At 38.1% G+C, this 18768-nt stretch overlaps 1 protein-coding gene across 4 annotated transcripts in view; it reads right to left on the bottom strand.

Annotated features, from left to right (window-relative positions):
• Window positions 1–18768, bottom strand: part of SPATA7 (spermatogenesis associated 7) — a 41374-nt gene that overhangs the window by 15425 nt on the left and 7181 nt on the right. For 3 of the 4 annotated variants that reach the window (XM_032113267.1, XM_032113263.1, XM_032113266.1), the window contains exons 2-5: window positions 13815–13895; window positions 13101–13193; window positions 12171–12218; window positions 1026–1159 (exon numbers count right to left, since the gene is read on the bottom strand). In XM_032113267.1, the coding sequence (XP_031969158.1) occupies window positions 1026–1159; window positions 12171–12218; window positions 13101–13193; window positions 13815–13895 (356 nt within the window). Of the gene's footprint in view, window positions 1–1025; window positions 1160–12170; window positions 12219–13100; window positions 13194–13814; window positions 13896–17620; window positions 17836–18768 lie in introns of those variants that run through there. The other variant, XM_032113264.1, reaches the window with a different exon arrangement.

The following is an 18768-nucleotide window of genomic DNA, read 5'->3' on the forward strand; positions in this document are numbered from 1 at the left end:
TGCAGTAGTTAGACACACATGTTACTTTTTCATTGCAAAATTGTTTTGCAATGAAACAATTCAAGGAACTTTGCCTGCCCCAAGTTTTCAAAAAATAATACGGAAGGACAAAAATGGTATTAATAAAAAATAAAATTTAGATTTTAAATATCACATTTACTCCCTTTTCTTATTCATGCCTGTGCTTTCATCCATAACTAAGAGTCATGTATTGAATTTCAAGGCATTATTTTTCTGCACTGCAATAAGGTCACACTCAGGCTGCCTGCTGCAAAAATCAGTCACAGGGAAAGAAACTGATGGTGTTTGCTGTACTACTTGGAAATGTCCTCCAGCTTTACATATATTTCAACAACGTATGAAACTTAGGCTGTTAGAATCACAGAGTTAAATCATTATTCTGTTTTAAGCTGCAATTGCTCATTTACAGCGATGAACAAGAATGTAATTTATTGGGCTATTTACATATTTATTTATTAGTTAGAAATACACACCACATATCTTGATGGATAGCCAGCCAAACTAAGTGAGCCTATGCATATAAGCAGAATATATATATACAGAATGGTATATTTTGGTCTAAGCACTATTTTTGCTTTCACAAAATGCAACTGAAGGGTGTAGCACACTGTTAGATATGAAATGTATTACCAAATAGAACTTTTCATTAAGGAAAAAATGGAAGATTCCTGATTCTTCTGCTCGGAAGGGTAGAGGTAACAGAGTTCTGCCTTAGGAAATTGTGCAAAGCTCCGGAGTGACAGGACAGGAATTTCAGCTGAAGTGAAAGCAAGAGAACTCAAGGGTAATTAGAGCTTGTATTTACTGCAAGCACTCTTCATCCAGATACCTGACATCTTTGTCAGAAGGTCAAGACATGCATTCGGTGTTGGGGACATGCCAGAAAGACCCTTGTCTACTTTCTGCTGCTTGAAAGATGCCTCACTGCTTCACAGCAGTGATCAGCTGTTACTATGGCAGGCAAGTATATGATAGTATCTACTAAACAAAATTAAAATACATACCTTTCTAAAAGAGGATGGCAGCAGCCTTCCGCTGTCTCTTGAACAGGATCGGGAGACAGTTTCACAGATACTCATTTTCTCTTCACACCTGGCTATCTTCTTTTTCAGTTTCTCTCTTCTTTGCTGGTCAGCAACTTAGGGAAGAGACAAAATTGGTCAGATCCAAACTGAAATATTCTTTTTTTCCCTGAGTGATTTGAAAACACTGTTGTGGTTTTCAATTGCTCAGTAAAGTCAGACCATTGAGATACATCCTACTTCCAACACACAGCAGTTACAAAATTTATGCCTACTCTTACAAGAGAAATTATTAATAGCTGAAGCTGAGCCTTAACTTTCCTGAAATTTTCTTACCTCATGACAAACACCAGCATACAGGACTTCCTGTACAAGAACACAAGATCAGTATTGCTAACAGAGCATTTTGCTCAAAAACTTACAAGCTTTATCAATTTTTTACAGGTAGAATTCTTTTGACTGTACTTTCATCCAGTATTTCAGAGAAAACCCTGTGTTTATTGTTAACAAATTTGACATGTAAAAAAATCCATGCTAACAGTATGGAGCCTCCCAAATACAGAAATCCAGAGCAAAACAAGCAAGTTTACATCAAGAACACAAAAAAATGAAGGTCAACTCTGAGAGGGCTACTGTCAGATCAGGAGTAGGGGATTTTTATCAGTCCACACTGGCCTGCAGTCCAAGACCTCATCTGCAGTGCAAAAAGATGAGTCAGGTATTTATGTCATGAGATAAAGAAGCCCAAAAGATGGGTAAATTTTCTGTGTATGAGTTTGCCATCAGTCACCTAAATCTTACATAGTACAGTCCAAAGTTTTTGGATACTGTAAACAGCCAGGTTCAACAGATGAAACACAGAATCATTTAGGTTGGAAAAAGCCTTCAAGATCGAGTCCAACCTTTGACCAATCACCACCTCGCCGACTAAACCACAGCACTAAGTGCCACATCGAGTGGCATCTTGAGCACTTCCAGAGATGGTGACTCCACCACCTTCCTGGGCAGGCCATTCCTATGCTTGACAACCCTTTCCATGGAGAAATTCTTCCTGATGTCCAACCTAAATCTCCCCTGGCATAACCTGTCGCTGGTTGCCTGGCAGAAGAGGCTGACCATCACCTGTCTACAGCCTCCTTTCAGGCAGTTGTAGAGAGTGATAAAGTCCCCCCTGAGCCTCCTTTTCTCCAGGCTAAACAACCCAAGCTCCCTCAGCCACTCCTCACAGGACTTGTGCTTCAGACCCCTCACCAGCCTTATTGCCCTTCTCTGCATCCACTCCAGCGCCTCAATGTCTTCCTTGAAGTGACAGGCCCAGAACTGGATACAGTACCCGAAGTTCACAAAGTTGAAAAATCCAAATGAGACTGATGAAAAACATTAATAATTTCATTTGCAAATGGGGAAAAATAAGCAAGCACACTTTTGAAGTCTGTATACTAAATGAAAATTTTCTCATTCACTTAACACAGATCCAAGTGTATGAATCATCTGTTTCATAGAGACAAAGGTCTTTGAGGATTTCTTCTCTGGTTTCATGACATATTTATATCATACTCTGGTAGACCCCAATCTGCACATGCACTACTATATTTAATGCATGGAAATGTTAAAAACTTCAGGGATTGGTGTGGTTCATTCTTCTACACAGCTGAGACCTACAGCAATCTGAGAACATTTAATCAACCTTTAAAATGCACTCGTCTGTGTACATGTACTCTATATACATGTTAATCTCCACAAAATAAGTAAGTGTATTCATTACTTTAAACATTTTAGTTCCCTTTTGTCATAGGTTAGCAAGCATAGTCCCGGAAGGGACGTCCTTGCTAAGGGGTGCTTACAGTTTCCTCTGGGAACTGATAGAACCTATCAGCTGGCCAGTTTGAATATGGACAATTCTCTAAGCCACTTAAAGTTGTGACCACCTCTGTGATCCACATTTAAGAATAGGCAAACTCCCCCTCCAAGCTCTCTCTCGTTTCCGGCGCTGGGGCAGGCGGCTGCAGGCCCCGTGTGGGGGCCAGCGGGCCCGGCCAGGCCCTGCTTGGGCCAGGCCGGGCCGGGCCACGGCCATCCTGAAGCCGATGGACCTGTTCCAGCCGTGGAACCCCCCCCCACTGCCTTGCCGTGGGCAGCCGGAGCGGCTCGGCTCTCCCCCCTCTCCACTGCGATAAGAAACATTCAACATTCCAGCTGCAAAGCTGCAAGGCCGAGGTGAGATTAACCCTTTTATTGCTGTGAAGAGCTGAAAACCTGAGGGAAGAGAGAGAGGAGATGCTTAAAGCTGAAAGTCTGTTGTGAAGCTATGATATATCAGAGTATCCTGTTGTAATTTCATGAAGATCTGGGGGGTGGAGTGTTCAACTCGTGAGCAGAAGCACCTGCGCTGAGATAGGCAGATGCTGACGCAGCTGTAATTTCATGAGAAGTTTGGACAGGGAGAGATGAACCAGATGAGGACTTTTGCTCCAAACGGGAAAGGAGAAAACCTCAGTCCGTAGAGATGAACCAGATGAGGACTTTTGCTCCAGATGGGAAAGGAGAAAACCTCAGTTCCTAGAGATGCTCCCAGAGATAGTCCTAAAGATGAAGATGATGAAGACCCTTTGCTCCCAGGGAAGGAGAAGGGCCTCTGTTTTTGTTTCTGAACGGCTCAACCTTAAAATTGTACCCCAAAAAACTTCAAGAGTGGACCCTCGAAAGCAGTTGCGGGAAAAGCTGCAAGTCGGGGGAAAGGACTCACACGCAGGCAGAGAGACTCCTCTTCCTAAATGGACTGAACAATATTTGGAAGTGGGCGGCTGTCTCATTGTGATAATGTTTTCATAGCATGAGCAAGAAGAGACTTCTCTTTCTAAATGGACTGAACAAGGTTATTATGACAGTGGTAAACAGACTGAACATCTTAAGGGTTGTCTTTGAACATTGTCAGTGGGAGAAGGGAGGAAGGTGGGGGGAGGAGGAGAGTTCTGAAGGTGGTATAATTTTTTTTTTCTTCTTTTAGGTCTGTTAATAAACTTCTTTATATTCTTTCAAGTTTGGTGCCTGTTTTGCATTTCTCCTAATTCTTATCTCACAGCAGATAAACAGTAATGAGTATTTTGGACCAAACCACTACACTAAATTGGTGTTTCTGCCCGGTTACAAACTGAACCCGCGACAAAATGGTGGAGAATGCGGGCAATTGATGAGAACTGTGAGATAATGATTAATTAGGAGGAATACTGGGCAAAGCAAGTATTAAGTCGTAAGTTAAGTAGCATGATATTGAGAAACTTATATTGTAATTGTATTGAACTATCTAGGGGTGGAATATAGTAGAAGTTGAATGTAATTTTGATAATAATTCTTAAATGTGTCTTCACAGAGGTGAGGGGTGGAGAATGTCATAGGTTAGCAAGCATAGTCCCGGAAGGGACGTCCTTGCTAAGGGGTGCTTACAGTTTCCTCTGGGAACTGATAGAACCTATCAGCTGGCCAGTTTGAATATGGACAATTCTCTAAGCCACTTAAAGTTGTGATCACCTCTGTGATCCACATTTAAGAATAGGCAAACTCCCCCTCCAAGCTCTCTCTCGTTTCCGGCGCTGGGACAGGTGGCTGCAGGCCCCGTGTGGGGGCCAGCGGGCCCGGCCAGGCCCTGCTTGGGCCAGGCCGGGCCGGGCCACGGCCATCCTGAAGCCATGGACCTGTTCCAGCCGTGGAACCCCCCCCCACTGCCTTGCCGTGGGCAGCCGGAGCGGCTCGGCTCTCCCCCCTCTCCACTGCGATAAGAAAAATTCAACATTCCAGCTGTAAAGCTGCAAGGCTGAGGTGAGACTAACCCTTTTATTGCTGTGAAGAGCTGAAAACCTGAGGGAAGAGAGAGAGGAGATGCTTAAAGCTGAAAGTCTGTTGTGAAGCTATGATATATCAGAGTATCCTGTTGTAATTTCATGAAGATATGGGGGGTGGAGTGTTCAACTCGTGAGCAAAAGCACCTGCGCTGAGATAGGCAGATGCTGACGCAGCTGTAATTTCATGAGAAGTTTGGACAGGGAGAGGTGAACCAGATGAGGACTTTTGCTCCAGATGGGAAAGGAGAAAACCTCAGTTCCTAGAGATGCTCCCAGAGATAGTCCTAAAGATGAAGATGATGAAGACCCTTTGCTCCCAGGGAAGGAGAAGGGCCTCTGTTTTTGTTTCTGAACGGCTCAACCTTAAAATTGTACCCCAAAAAACTTCAAGAGTGGACCCTCGAAAGCAGTTGCGGGAAAAGCTGCAAGTCGGGGGAAAGGACTCACACGCAGGCAGAGAGACTCCTCTTCCTAAATGGACTGAACAATATTTGGAAGTGGGCGGCTGTCTCGTTGTGATAATGTTTTCATAGCATGAGCAAGAAGAGACTTCTCTTTCTAAATGGACTGAACAAGGTTATTATGACAGTGGTAAACAGACTGAACATCTTAAGGGTTGTCTTTGAACATTGTCAGTGGGAGAAGGGAGGAAGGTGGGGGGAGGAGGAGAGTTCTGAAGGTGGTATAATTTTTTTTTTCTTCTTTTAGGTCTGTTAATAAACTTCTTTATATTCTTTCAAGTTTGGTGCCTGTTTTGCATTTCTCCTAATTCTTATCTCACAGCAGATAAACAGTAATGAGTATTTTGGACCAAACCACTACACCTTTTAAGATAAAAATTCATCTTTCAGATGCAAAATCTTTGCTCTCATTGCTCAGGAAAATCCCTCTTTCTCTTTCTTTCAATTCTTACAACTGATGAGGAAAATACAGAGTAATTTCTTTTATGGTTGCTGATTTATCCATCATATGCTATTAGAGTACTTCCAATATGAAACTGCTTATATTATTGGGAAAATATTAGCTGAATTTAACAAATGCTACCTAATACAACTCTGAATTAAAAATACACATTCTAACAGAATGATAGAATATACTGTACTGTTAAATAATTAAACCACAATGTTTTTCTTTCTATACTGAGTTACTGTGTCTGTTCTAAATTACTATTATTTCTAATTGTGTTTGTCTTAAAAGTTACAGAAAAGCACTCAAAAATTAGCTGCAGGTTAGACATTTTATATGTTTGAGATAAATAACTATTCCGGGCCAATACAGCGTGTTTGTGTGTGCACATGCATGGAGGCTGTAAAAAGTGACATCTTGCCTACTGCTCAGGTAAAATGGTGATGGCTGATGTGTACTTGTAGCGGGTTGGGTTTGTAACCGGGGGAAAAACCCCAGTAACATACACATCTTACTGCCAAATTATGAATTTTTGGGCTAGATCTGTGGTAAAAGCTAGGAATTGTGAAACCAGCAAAGTAAGAGATAGAGAAATCCTTCTCAAAAAGAGCTAATGTGGATGTAAACAGACAGCTGGAGGTGAGCTTGAGGCAGTCAGCAAGTAACACAGACAAAGGCAGAAACAGGCACGCAGACCTACCTCTCCTTACTTCACATGTCCTTTACCCATGCAAGGACTGGAGAATCCAGTCTTCCCCTTTGACTTCAGCCAGATAGAAAATTTGCCTGGAACTTTTAGGCATTAATTACAATATTACAACTGAGAGGAGCTGAAGAAACTTAAGGCTGTCATACATAACCGCTTGTGTTGCAGTGTGAATATATTATATTAAACACAGAAAGAATGAGACCAGCATTCAAGAGACAGGCAATTTTAGAAGGAGATTTAGCTTTTAATTGAAAACACTGCTCACTGTTTAAGGTATCTTCTGCTTCAAATCTATTACTGATACAGCTTTTTTAGCTTTCAGAGAGGGTCATAAACTAAATTTGAAAAAAGTGCCCTTGGCATACAGTCATAGACTAGTGGGAAGTAAACACAAAATGCATTTGTTAACAAATACTTATAATAGTTTCACTGCAAGTAGCTTTTACTTGAACATTGGCTCCAGGAACATGTCACATACGTAGAGTTAAATATGGAAAAAAAGTACATCATAGTAAGTATCTTGTGACAAATAAATGCAAAAAGAAAACCTCTGGGTTACTTTTCATCTCCTTAAAAGGGGAAAACAAAATGTTTAGGAATAAAATAAGCCTGTAGATCCAAATAGTAAGTCCCTTTAAAAGCCTTATTAGAGACTGAGATTAATTGTATCTCATTAACTACTGTGCTCAAAACCACACAGATTTATAGTATAGTAAGAGAAAATGTACTAGAATATAAGCAAATCAGTGATTCTGTAGATCAGATAAATTCAGTCTGTGAATAGATTCCGTAACTTATTGCGTCCACTCCATGAATCCATCTTCTTGATTTTGTTGTCAGTGAAAGGATGCACAAAGACCATGAATTTCAGATGTTAAACTGTAGCACTCCTCATAAAGAAACTCCTATAAAACACTGATCTATCTGTCACAGAAGGAACACTTTTGCCTAAGCAAATACTCTTTGCAGAGTACACCACACTTCAAAGTAGTGATCACTTTATTCCCCTTTTAGAACACTCTCTCTATAGGCATAATTCTTTTTTCCTGAAATCTAGACTGCACTAGCATTTCAAGACATACTTAGAGTTATAAAACACGTCATAAATCTCGAAGAAACAAACTAATCATACATATCACAGTCCTAGTCAGCTTGAAAGCTCTGCACTTAGAAGGACAGTATGATCTGGAATGCCAGTGGTTGTCCTTTGCTCTGAATTTCCGATTGCTAAATTTATCATGTGTCACATCACGGAACAACTGGCAGTTAACCTTCAAGTTATTTCATTTCTGATGTAAATAATCAATGCAGACGATGAAATATTAAGTTAGATTTAAACTGAGTTCAGTGTGCAGAACAGTATCTCAAAGGAATTATCTAACACTCAGCATTTCCCTACTGTGTTTTTATTTAAGCTATTTTTGCAAACACACTTCCAGTTATTAATTCCCTTTTGAATTCTTTTTAGATAAATCATACAAACATCATCTCAGCTGAGCTTGAAGTGCCTGCAGTGACCATAACTAAAGTGTCCAGTATATCAGCTGGCGATATTACTTCTTCTGCAAGCAAGCTCTTCCTTCTCTAAGAATTTTTACCAGCTCTAGTAAAAATTACTAGTTTTCTAGCTCTACACAAATCCCCAGTACACCATGATTTAAGCACCCTGGGTGACATTTCATCAAATGTAAACTGAATTTTGCCACTGGCTGTAAGTCTAAATCTAAATGCCTTAACACAGAAATTTTTATTTTCATAACTCCAAGAGATGATTTTGCAGTCCTTCACATCTGGTATCAGTAGCACGGTTTCATCAAATAAGGGAGGAACCACCATAAAAAAAGGATGACAAAGTATTTACCAAGAGCTTGATACTAAAGCCTTTCTTGTCTCAAACGGAAAGATATGCCTGTATGAGGGTATGTACTTCAGAAATGTGATACTACTTGGCAAAGCTACTAATGGCAAAATTTGGTCATTGCTAAGGCTTGGAAATAAAGCCCAACAATGAGACAAGAATCCTTCAAAAGCATTTCACAAGAGGCTAGAAGCACTGGATATCCTAAATCCTTCCACCTCTGATGCTCATATGGGGTCCTCATCCAGCAGACACCTCCTATATACTTCTGTCAGCCATATGAAGAACACAGCAGCCTGCCAGCACTTACTGCACAGAATCTGTGGAACGCTGAACCAACCCCGAAGGAAATGTCTAAGCCTGCCCAGGTAAACCTCCATTTGTGTACCCTAGAGAGAGGTCCATTGGGCTTCTAGGTGGCCTTGGGCAGTGATTTTTGTTTCAAGGTACCACTGGGGTAGCTCCCAAGGACAATTTAGACATACTGTACTGAGATAATACTGAAAATAAGTGGAATGCGTAATTTTATTCTTATTCTCTGGTATGCTATGGCTGTTTTGTAATCCTGAGTAATGGTGGACAATTGTATAAAAACAACAGTCCTCCCCATCAGCAGAGAGATAGTAAAGCTGGGTAAATTAGATTAAAAATCAGGGACACATTTCCAATAATAATGATCAGTAACTACTGAAACATCTACAAAAGGAAATTATGTTTTCTCTATTTCTTGACCTTTACAAGTCAAGACTGCAGGCTTTTCTTGTTTATGTGTTTTATTTGCCACATTCAGTATGGATGTTCAATTCCATATTAGCACAACTGGATGGAACTTTTGGTCTGCTCAACTCATGATGTTAGACTATATGTTCTAAAGTCTTTTCACAACTACAAGCTGTGAAAAATGTATTTTTGATGTGCATATCTAAAATTAATTACCTCTTATAAAAAAACCCAACACCTTTCCAAAGACATACTTCAACTCTGAAAACACAGGCATTAGAATTACCTGAGTGCTTGAATTTAAAGGGCTTATATTAGTTGCTTATAACTTCCATTTTCAGAAATACATACTTAAGGACAAGATGTAACAGAAAAAAATAGGGAAATTTTGTGACAGCTTTTCATTGATCTCTGCTTTTTCATAGTCTGAAACATAGATATGTGTTTACAGGAAAAATTAAGATTTAAATACAGAATTACGTAACAATATGTATTTCTTGATATTTTTGCTTGACCTTAATCCTTTTAAAGAGTAGAAAACCAACACTACTATCACTCTGAATTGTTGCTTCTCCCTATCTCTCACTGCCTTCCCTCCAAGAATTCATGTTCCATCAGGCTAAAACAGATCTATGGCGGGTAACTTCTCAGAATATTTGTTTTCCTTCTTCTCTCCCTGCCCCAGTATCAAGGAGACCTGCATTCCCAAGCACACTAACCACTGGGTTCAAGCTGTACTATCAATATGCTTTGTGGAAAAACCTCTAAACATATGGGTTGAAAAGTTAGTACTGTTAGAAACCAGGCATGTGTAGCAGCAGCTGTCTTACTTGGCACAGCCTTTGTCAAGTTTTCTGGCACAAGTTTCACAACCACAGACTTCTAATGGCCACTGGTATCAATCAACATGCTTGGACTAATTCTGAACATAGAAGTTTCACATTTCAAGATGTTTCACATTTTAACAACTATTTTAAGTCAGTAAGTCTGATCTAATACACAGGAACATGCTCACTGCTAGCCCAGGGCCATGGCACCTTGCCTGCTTTGCTGCCAGCTAAGATACCAGGAAAAGAACAGTGGAAACTAAATCCACTTAAGGACAGAACACAGTCAGTTGGCCAGGGAGAATGCCAACTACAGTATCATGTTTAATTCTTAAACACTAATGACTGACTCGTGGCAACAACCCCAATGGGAAATACTCACCTGCTATTCTAACAGTACATGAAGCACATTTTCAGGGGATGTTTTTAACTCTATCTGCAAGAATTCTGTTTTGTAACTCTATGCTATTAATAAATCTTATAATTTTAAACTAAATTTACCCCCCTACCCAAAGCTCGAAATAGAGGGGGAACAAAAACCTTATTTGGAATTCAATAACGATTAAGACAAAGAACACAAAAAGAAAAAAGTAATAATATGCTTCAGTTGAAGCAATGAGAGACAGAGAACTATGGTGAGAATAAAGGCTCAAACCTCTCATCCTCAGTGACACTATACAGATATTGCTGATATTCAACCATATTGAAGTTAAAACTGTGCCTGTATAAATCCTGTGTCTCATCTTCAGCAAGAAAGAAGAAATTGTTTTGAAAATATTCTAAAATCCTTTTCCCATTACTTTTCTCCCTCAGCACATTTTCAACGTTCTTACTGTCTGAGCTATTGGCTGTCATCTCCACATAATCTGTTTCACAAAAGACAGAGGAAGAAAAATGATTCTCCAGTGAATTACCAGAGACTCTACAAATGGTACCTTGCACTGAGCTTAACGCCTGAACATGTAACACTTGGTTGCATGACTATTACAGAACAGAAATCTGTATTTCTTGTTGAATAATGCATAGAACTGCAGGGAAAAAAATGCAACCACTGTAATTTTAGGTATGAAATAAAATTGAAATAATTTTTAATTTCACTCTAAAAATCTAGAATTTATAAAGATAGTGCAGAAACGGAACAAGGTATGCCTGGGTAGTCTTAACTTTAAATACCATGAAGTAAGTGAGACCAATAATGATGAATTTGAAAGCAGGTGTTTCTCATGGAATTACCTCTTTGATAACAGCAAAAATTTCAGCCTGCACAGCAGAGTTTCTTATCTGTTTGTAAAGGAATCTCAGTCAGATGGAACAGCATATAAAGGAAATCCTGAGGCAGCTTAACTCAGGCTCAAGTCTTTATGCTGAATTACTGAAAAAAGTGCTCATGAAATTAAATCTTTCTGTCAAAAGGATGATTGATTTCCTAGTTATTCTGGTAATTTTACAAGGTAGTATGACTTCGTTTTGACTGAATTTGATACTAACCACAAAGTATTCTGTCCTTAAAAGATTTAACTTTCCATCCTAAAAGAAGAATTCCATTTTCTCCAGTACCTCACTAGTTGTAACTGAATATAAAATGGGAGAACAAGGAACTTTTTCTAACTGCATTGAAGACAGATAGAAATACACTTTGTTATTTTAACAAACAGCTGCTATTTATCCCCTTTGACTTATATATTTAGTATTTCATAAATCAATTATTTTAAAGTACTGCACTTTGGTTTAACACTATGAAGTGGGGCTACAGTGCTCATATCTTTTAGCAGTGTTAAGAAATGAGACAACTCGCAGAAAAAGTAACTGCAGTTTAATCCAGGCTGTGGGGCTGTGTGCTTGTGTCTGGCTCTGTTTTCTGCAAAATGGAACAAGAAGCTTCAGCCCCAGTCCCCAGGTGCCTACCCTCCTAAAATTCCTCTTTTACCTGGCACTACTTGTTCTCTTCTTGTGAGTTCAAGCTTACATCCTCTCATACAATAGGAGAAAATTCACCCAGCTGCATGGGCGAAAAGGATCCTAAGCAAATGAATTATCATGCTAAGCACAGCTAATCACTGACAGCCCAGATCCATCTCTCCAGCATTCCATTTGCTGCAGATTCCTACAAGTAGCTGAAGAATAATATGAAAGCTGAATAAACAAGCAGATACATGAATGTTCAATTACGGGTTATGTGCTATTGTTACTCTTCTATGCTGGCTTTTTTGTTTTGCTAAGTTAGTTTTACAGAAGCATTTGCAGAATCAACATAAAACAAAGACTTACATTTGATGCTGGTCAACCTACTTTTGGGCACTGAACAGTCTACAGCTGCTGCAAAGAAGAAAAACACCAAATGTCAGTGATTCAGAATTTACTTAGTGTATGTGATATCTAGAAAAATGTAGTAATAAACCAACACAGAACAAAGACTAATTTAATTCTTCTCTATTTTAAAACATGCTAGTTACTGTGTACTTAAAGTATTAGGTTGATACTAATACAGTCACAGGATTTGTGAGATAAAGCTGTTTGGATAAAATACATACTTAAAGGAAGAATCATTACTTAAATGAAGACTCCTTTTAAAAGGTTTACCTGCATACCTGAGGATACTGAGTATGTTACATGAGAGATAACATTGTGAGTATTGTATTTTTGAGTATGGACTCTGGCAGTAACATGATTTTCCCAGTTGTGAACACACATGGCAATTTTCAAAGTCCTTAGAACTCACTACTACTATTCATTGAAAGATCAAAAAAAAAAAAAGAAATTCTTGAAATAAATATAAAAAATAAAAAAGACATAGTGGTCTGAGTTCAACTAGAAATGTTCTGCCTTCATTCTTAAAATAATTTCTGTATGTTTTCTCTTATGACTATCACGATGACTTTCAGTTCAGCCTATTATTTCATAACGCATTATTTCATCAAAAGCAGAATGAAGCCAATACAGCACAAAGTGCTCTAAAATTAAGGCAGGATCTTTGGTAACACTTAAGGAAAATGTTTTCATACAAAACTTCCCATCTCAGTAATACAAAAGTATTATTAAGTAGCAGCCACATCTCCTTGTTGACACCAGTTTGGGTTAGAAAAAGTAACAACAGTAACCTTCCTACAATCCAGTTCATTCCTTCTTGGTATGAGCCTATTCTGAGAGACTGAGCTAAATCGAGGGGGACACAGTTCATTCATACATGCACATTTTTACCTTTGGCTGAAAGGATTCTGTTATAATGAAACACCATGTGATCTCTGATCAGGTATTGGCCAGTTAGACTTCGAGAGGAGTCAATGCAGAAAGCTGTAAGATTAAAATATACCTGAACATTAGAGAGGCAAATAAAAGAATACTATATTTTAAACAGTTATTAATTGCAATTCAAAATCACAAACTTTGGAACAGTGTTTGCTTAACTTTTTTGCTCAAAGGCAGTTTTTTTACCAGTTACTATTACATTAAATCATCCTGCCTCCTTTTTTTTCCCCAATGAGCCATTAACACAATAAATAGCTACAAAAGTGGCTGAAATTGGACTATGAAAATGTTAACATAGAAACTTCCCATTTCTTCACTCTATGTTCTTCTGAAAAAAAAAGGTATCTGAGGTGTCAGTATGGCACAGAAGTATACACTAGCCCATGTAAACTACTGACTGTAAAGGAATATGTATGTTACAGCTAATACAGATGGGACACCTTTATATATTTATCTTGCTATCAATTTGTAGCCAGCAGTACAGTCAAGGCAAAACTTATTCCTTAAAAGTATTTTCAGTAATGCATACTAAATGTAGGTACTATTAAACTTCTCCAAACAAAAGCTCAATGCAAAAGTTTTTATTAAAACATTTTAATCATAAAATCAATGAATTCACATAAAAGGAACCAGGTCGACCTTCTGGTTAAAGTACATGTTACTTACCATTACTCTTAGTACTTAAGTGTCCTTTAAATGGACTTGCTGGTCCACATCTGGGAATGACAACAGGTGAGTATCCACTTGCTTTAACAAAACATCAAACAAAAACCCAAAGTTAGAAAAAAAATACCCCCACATATTTTTACAGACAAGATAAAGTCTTTCTCCAAAGAATTCATGAATGGTTCTAGTCGATCTTTTTCAAAATCTTATTCAATCATTTTATTATCGCTGAATTACATGTGTAGTTAAATAACAATCTAAGCACCAAGATACAATGAGAGTGCTCTCAGTGGTTCACGGAGTTAAACAGCAGAACAGAGCATCAGAACATGCACTGCATGTTGCACAAGACGGTTAATCTGATGTCTTAAATTTTAATTAGTAGAGATTGCAGCAAAACGAATCATTCATTTAACAATGTTTTAACATTATTTCTCCAAAGACCTTATAAAAAAGCCATACTGTACTAAATTTTTAATAACTAGGACTAGTATAGGAAGCCATAAAAAGTATCATAAGAAAAAAAAGAAAATGAAAATCATTATCCTGTTGTGAAATGACACTAAATCTGGATCAATAGATTCAATCTCTTTTCTTACAAAGCATAAATACCAGGGCAATCTTGAATTACTTTCGTACTTTGAAAAGCCAGCCTTTATACAGTACAGGCTTCTGTGGATTTACAGTATTAGAGGTGGTGTTTGCAATAACAGTGCTCTCACTTCTTTTGCTGTGAAGTTGCCAGACCAGCAGTTGAAAAGGGACAAGGAAAAAAAAGAAAAAAACTACCGATTTTTTCAACACTATCCTGCAACTGTTTTAACTTTATACTGTTACCTTTAAAGCCAAAGGACAACATTCCTGCTCATCTGTATCAATTGCAAATGGCTCATTCCCCTCACAGTACAATCCTTCCTTATCTCTATTTGTGATTTAAACATACATAGGGACAAAACAGTGACAATTTTAAAAAAAAATACTAAAATTCCAAACATACAGTAAGAATTTAAGAGATTTGTTAGATTCAGAATGTTTCCACAATGACTGCAAACCTTTGCCAATAAGGGCTTTCTTTCCTGTTAAAGTATTACATTCTCTACCACACACTGTTACATACAAGTGGTATTCACGGTCTAGCTGGATCCACCCCGAAACCTGTGGCTTCCTGAATTTACAATATTCACGTGTTGGAAGAATGCAAGTCTTTGGGAGGACCCGAATGTTAGAGTATAAAATTCAGTTGATAGAATTTTCTCCTAATGATAAAACCTCCCATGCAAATACCTGCAATCTAAATTACAGCAGACATCTGAGAATCAGAAGTGTTTCAGTCACAGTTGCTGTAATAATCTAAATATTTCACTGTTTTCTGTGCTTCAGAGCTAGGCTATAATTCCAGAGGGAAGCACCTCTGGTATTGATAGGTAAATGCTTACAATGCCACCTCCAACTCACCCTTATGTGACAGAATCCTAGAAAGGTAAGCATGATCACCTTAAAACAAAGAGAGACATTGCTCTAACTACAACTGATTCTCTTCAAGTAAGCTAAATGACTTTGTCCCGGGTTAAACATCATCAGGGACACTCAGAAAACTGTTGCTTTTACTGTCTTCAGCTGGAGACACAACTGTTCAGCGCTGCAGAAGACCAGACTTTGAAATGGTCACTTGCTTTGCATCACCAGCAGATGGCACAGTGGAAATTCTACCGGAAAAACTACTGTCTGCTGGTTCTGTCCTTTACATTTAACTTGTATCCGGCTTGCGGGAAAGGAGAAGGGAGGAAAAAACAAGTATTTCATAGGCAAGAAAAACTGTCAGAAAGCACCAGGAGGGACAACTTAAAAATATTTCTTTGCCCTCTATTTTGACTATGGACATGCAGACAGCACAGAAATCACTCCAAATCCACACAGAAAACCCCAACTGACAAAAGTTCCAAAGGCACTACAAACACAACACCATTTGTCAAGATGCCACGGCTTTTGATCAGGCACTTATGTTCCCTGCACTGTGTTCCCAAATCCCAGTTTCTCCTGCATGTTCTAACTTCTGTGCCAGCAAGGAAAATTTTCAAGTCCCCAGTCCAGAGGGATTTGCAACCCCACCCCTACTAAATGCAAGATAACACATACAAACATGTTGTAATAGAACAGACTCATCAGATTTTAGGATACCCTTGAAATGCCAGGGTTACAGCCCCACTAGTACCTGGGCTCCTTGAAAACTTTCACATCATTAACAAATAACATTTTCTTGCTGTTTAGAATATTTCCTTGCTGGGTAAAAGTTTATGCTGAACAGATTTAGTATCTGGTTGGATTCTAAGTGTGCTCTATCCTGGCAAACTACATTTTCTTACAGCTTCAATTAAATGCAAGTCTTGTGATGAAGAGATAAAGCAGAACTTGTGATGAAAGCTTTTCCTATGGTCCTCCTGTGGTATCCCATGGTGCTTGCTCCTACACTCTCAATCTCAGGCTAAAAAAATGTGACTCAAATGTCTCTGTAACATATTCATCACTGAGCGTATTTGAGGCTCTCTCTTTGAACCAGCTGTTTCCACAAAACATGTAGAAAATTTGTCAAAGAAACTAATTTGGCTAAAATAATGCTTAGCACTATTGAAACAGAGATGGCAACAAATAATAACCAATTACAGGTTGTTTCACATACATGTTCCTTCAAATATACCTCTTCTACACTGAGGTCAACTTAAAATACCCTCCCCGTACCTTCAGTCTCAAACTGCTCTATAAAATGCCAAATATTTATAATGAAGAAGCATGTCGCTAATGTCAGAGAAGAAACTGGAGGATTTGATACGTGCAGGCTATTTCTACCTTACTGAAGTAAGGTAGAAAGTGTTAATGGTCAAATGTTTCACAACTATAATTTCAGGTTGTCTTTTGACTTGAATGGGTATTTATTTGGATTCAGGCTGTGTTTTTAAAGTTATTTGCACAACAGCACAACCAAACTGAAGGCTTAGATATGTGAAGAGAATTTTAAAGGAGAAGGTGGGATTTTCAGTAATTTACATCTAATCGAATATAAACCAAACAATGGGAAGATAACTAAAAAAATATCTTTGATATATGATACATGTAACTATCTGATCTAAATATAAATTTCCTTATAGATGTAAGCGGACTGTCCATACTGAATATAAAATCAAGATTGTCACACTAAGTGTTCTCCTAAAGTACAGAGAGCAAAAAAATTAAAACTTCTAAAAATTTATTTGATCTTTAGTTCCTTCTGTGACATTAAGCAACAATGAAGACAAAAAATAAAAAAAGCTTTCTCTAAAATTTTTTCCAGCTGCTATCTAACGTCAGTAATAACTACATTATTCCAAAGAGAATTTAAAGATATTTTGTTTAAATTATATTTTTAATTTAAAATACATCCTATCTTAATTTCTAATTTAACAGTATTAAAATAATAAGAAATTGGTGGCTTACTTTTTTCCTGGTTGTTAGTGGATAGGCAGAATTTATGGAAATGACTTTTCTACAAAGCCATTTCAGATTTGGAACATGAATATGTACCAGTCTTTCATTACCATGCTCTCCCAGAAAAGATTTTAAACACAAGTATTAGACTTACTGTTTTTATAACAAGCATGTACTTCAGTCATAGCAAAGAAAAATTAAATAAATAAATACATCTATCATGCTACCCTTACCCACCAAGACTTGCTACTTAAAAGATAATCCATAAAAAATACAGAGACCTTAGGTGGGATATAGGATACAGGCATCTAAATCTAGCACTGCAAGACATAAAAGCTTCACTTAACTGTGCAGAGACATGTGAACACTGTAATTTCCAAAGGGCAGCTCCCAGACCTTAGCCTGGGTTCAAACAACCCTCAGCCCCAGATGGATTTAGACCTCAGGTCTCCCCAGCTGTTCCAGAGGAATATGCTCATCATTCTGCCAAGACATTAACCCTTTTGTGCAGTGGCTCCAGGACTCTTGCATTCCCAGCTCTATAGTGGCCTCCTCTCAGCTGGCAATGCAGAAAGCACCTCTGTCTCTAACAGACTAGAACTACACCATTTGCATGGGATTTGATCCCTCTGAGCCTGATAAGGACCTAAGCTGACAAATCCTTTGCAAACACTCTAGCCAATACAGTGATTTATAAAGGCTTGGTATTCTTGCTTCTTTCACTGCCAACCCGTCTTCTTTTTTCCTTCCCTAATATCTCAATGCTCTAAACCAGAAATAGTTAAAGGAACATCTTTGTCCAAGCGGATAATTCAGGCAACAACATGCAGAAGGTTTGTGCTGTGAATTTCATACAAGTCAAGGATGTCTACCACTACTACCCTTATTCTACCAACCAGTTTTATGATCTTTTCAGTGGGCTTCCTCCAATGAATTCACTCTTCTAACTCTACACAACTAACAGTACACTACAGCACTAAAGCTGTACACATGCTGAGGAAAGAACAAAAGCAGTTTAAATAATCTCTGTGAAATCCCAAATGACTTTGAGCAGTGATGGAAGCTCCTTTAAGGATCTAATCTAATATGTCGGACAAGACCATACTTAAAGGAATTACATTATGACCCTAAATACATGTTCCTCTCCTTTTGGTACTATGAGAATTTTTAAATGAGAGTATCCATTAATTCTTTATGCTACAAAAATTGTTGTATATATGAATATAACACAGAAATATACAGAGTAAAGACTGATATCTCAGAGTACATTAAAAGATTAACCTGGTTAAGAAAGTCTATATTGGATTTAAACTTAATTTATTTAAATAAGAAACTAATTTTTCTACTTTTAACTATTTTCCCTTCATATTAGCATGATATACTTAATAAAAACAAAAAAAATTTTTCTATTAGTAATACTACTAAGGAGGTCTGCTTTCCTAGTCCTGTAGCTTACATCTTTGTACCATCCCCCTAAACTCCTTTCAGTGCCCCC

This window comes from Corvus moneduloides, chromosome 6, assembly GCF_009650955.1.
Source record: "Corvus moneduloides isolate bCorMon1 chromosome 6, bCorMon1.pri, whole genome shotgun sequence".
Lineage (NCBI taxonomy): Eukaryota > Metazoa > Chordata > Aves > Passeriformes > Corvidae > Corvus > Corvus moneduloides.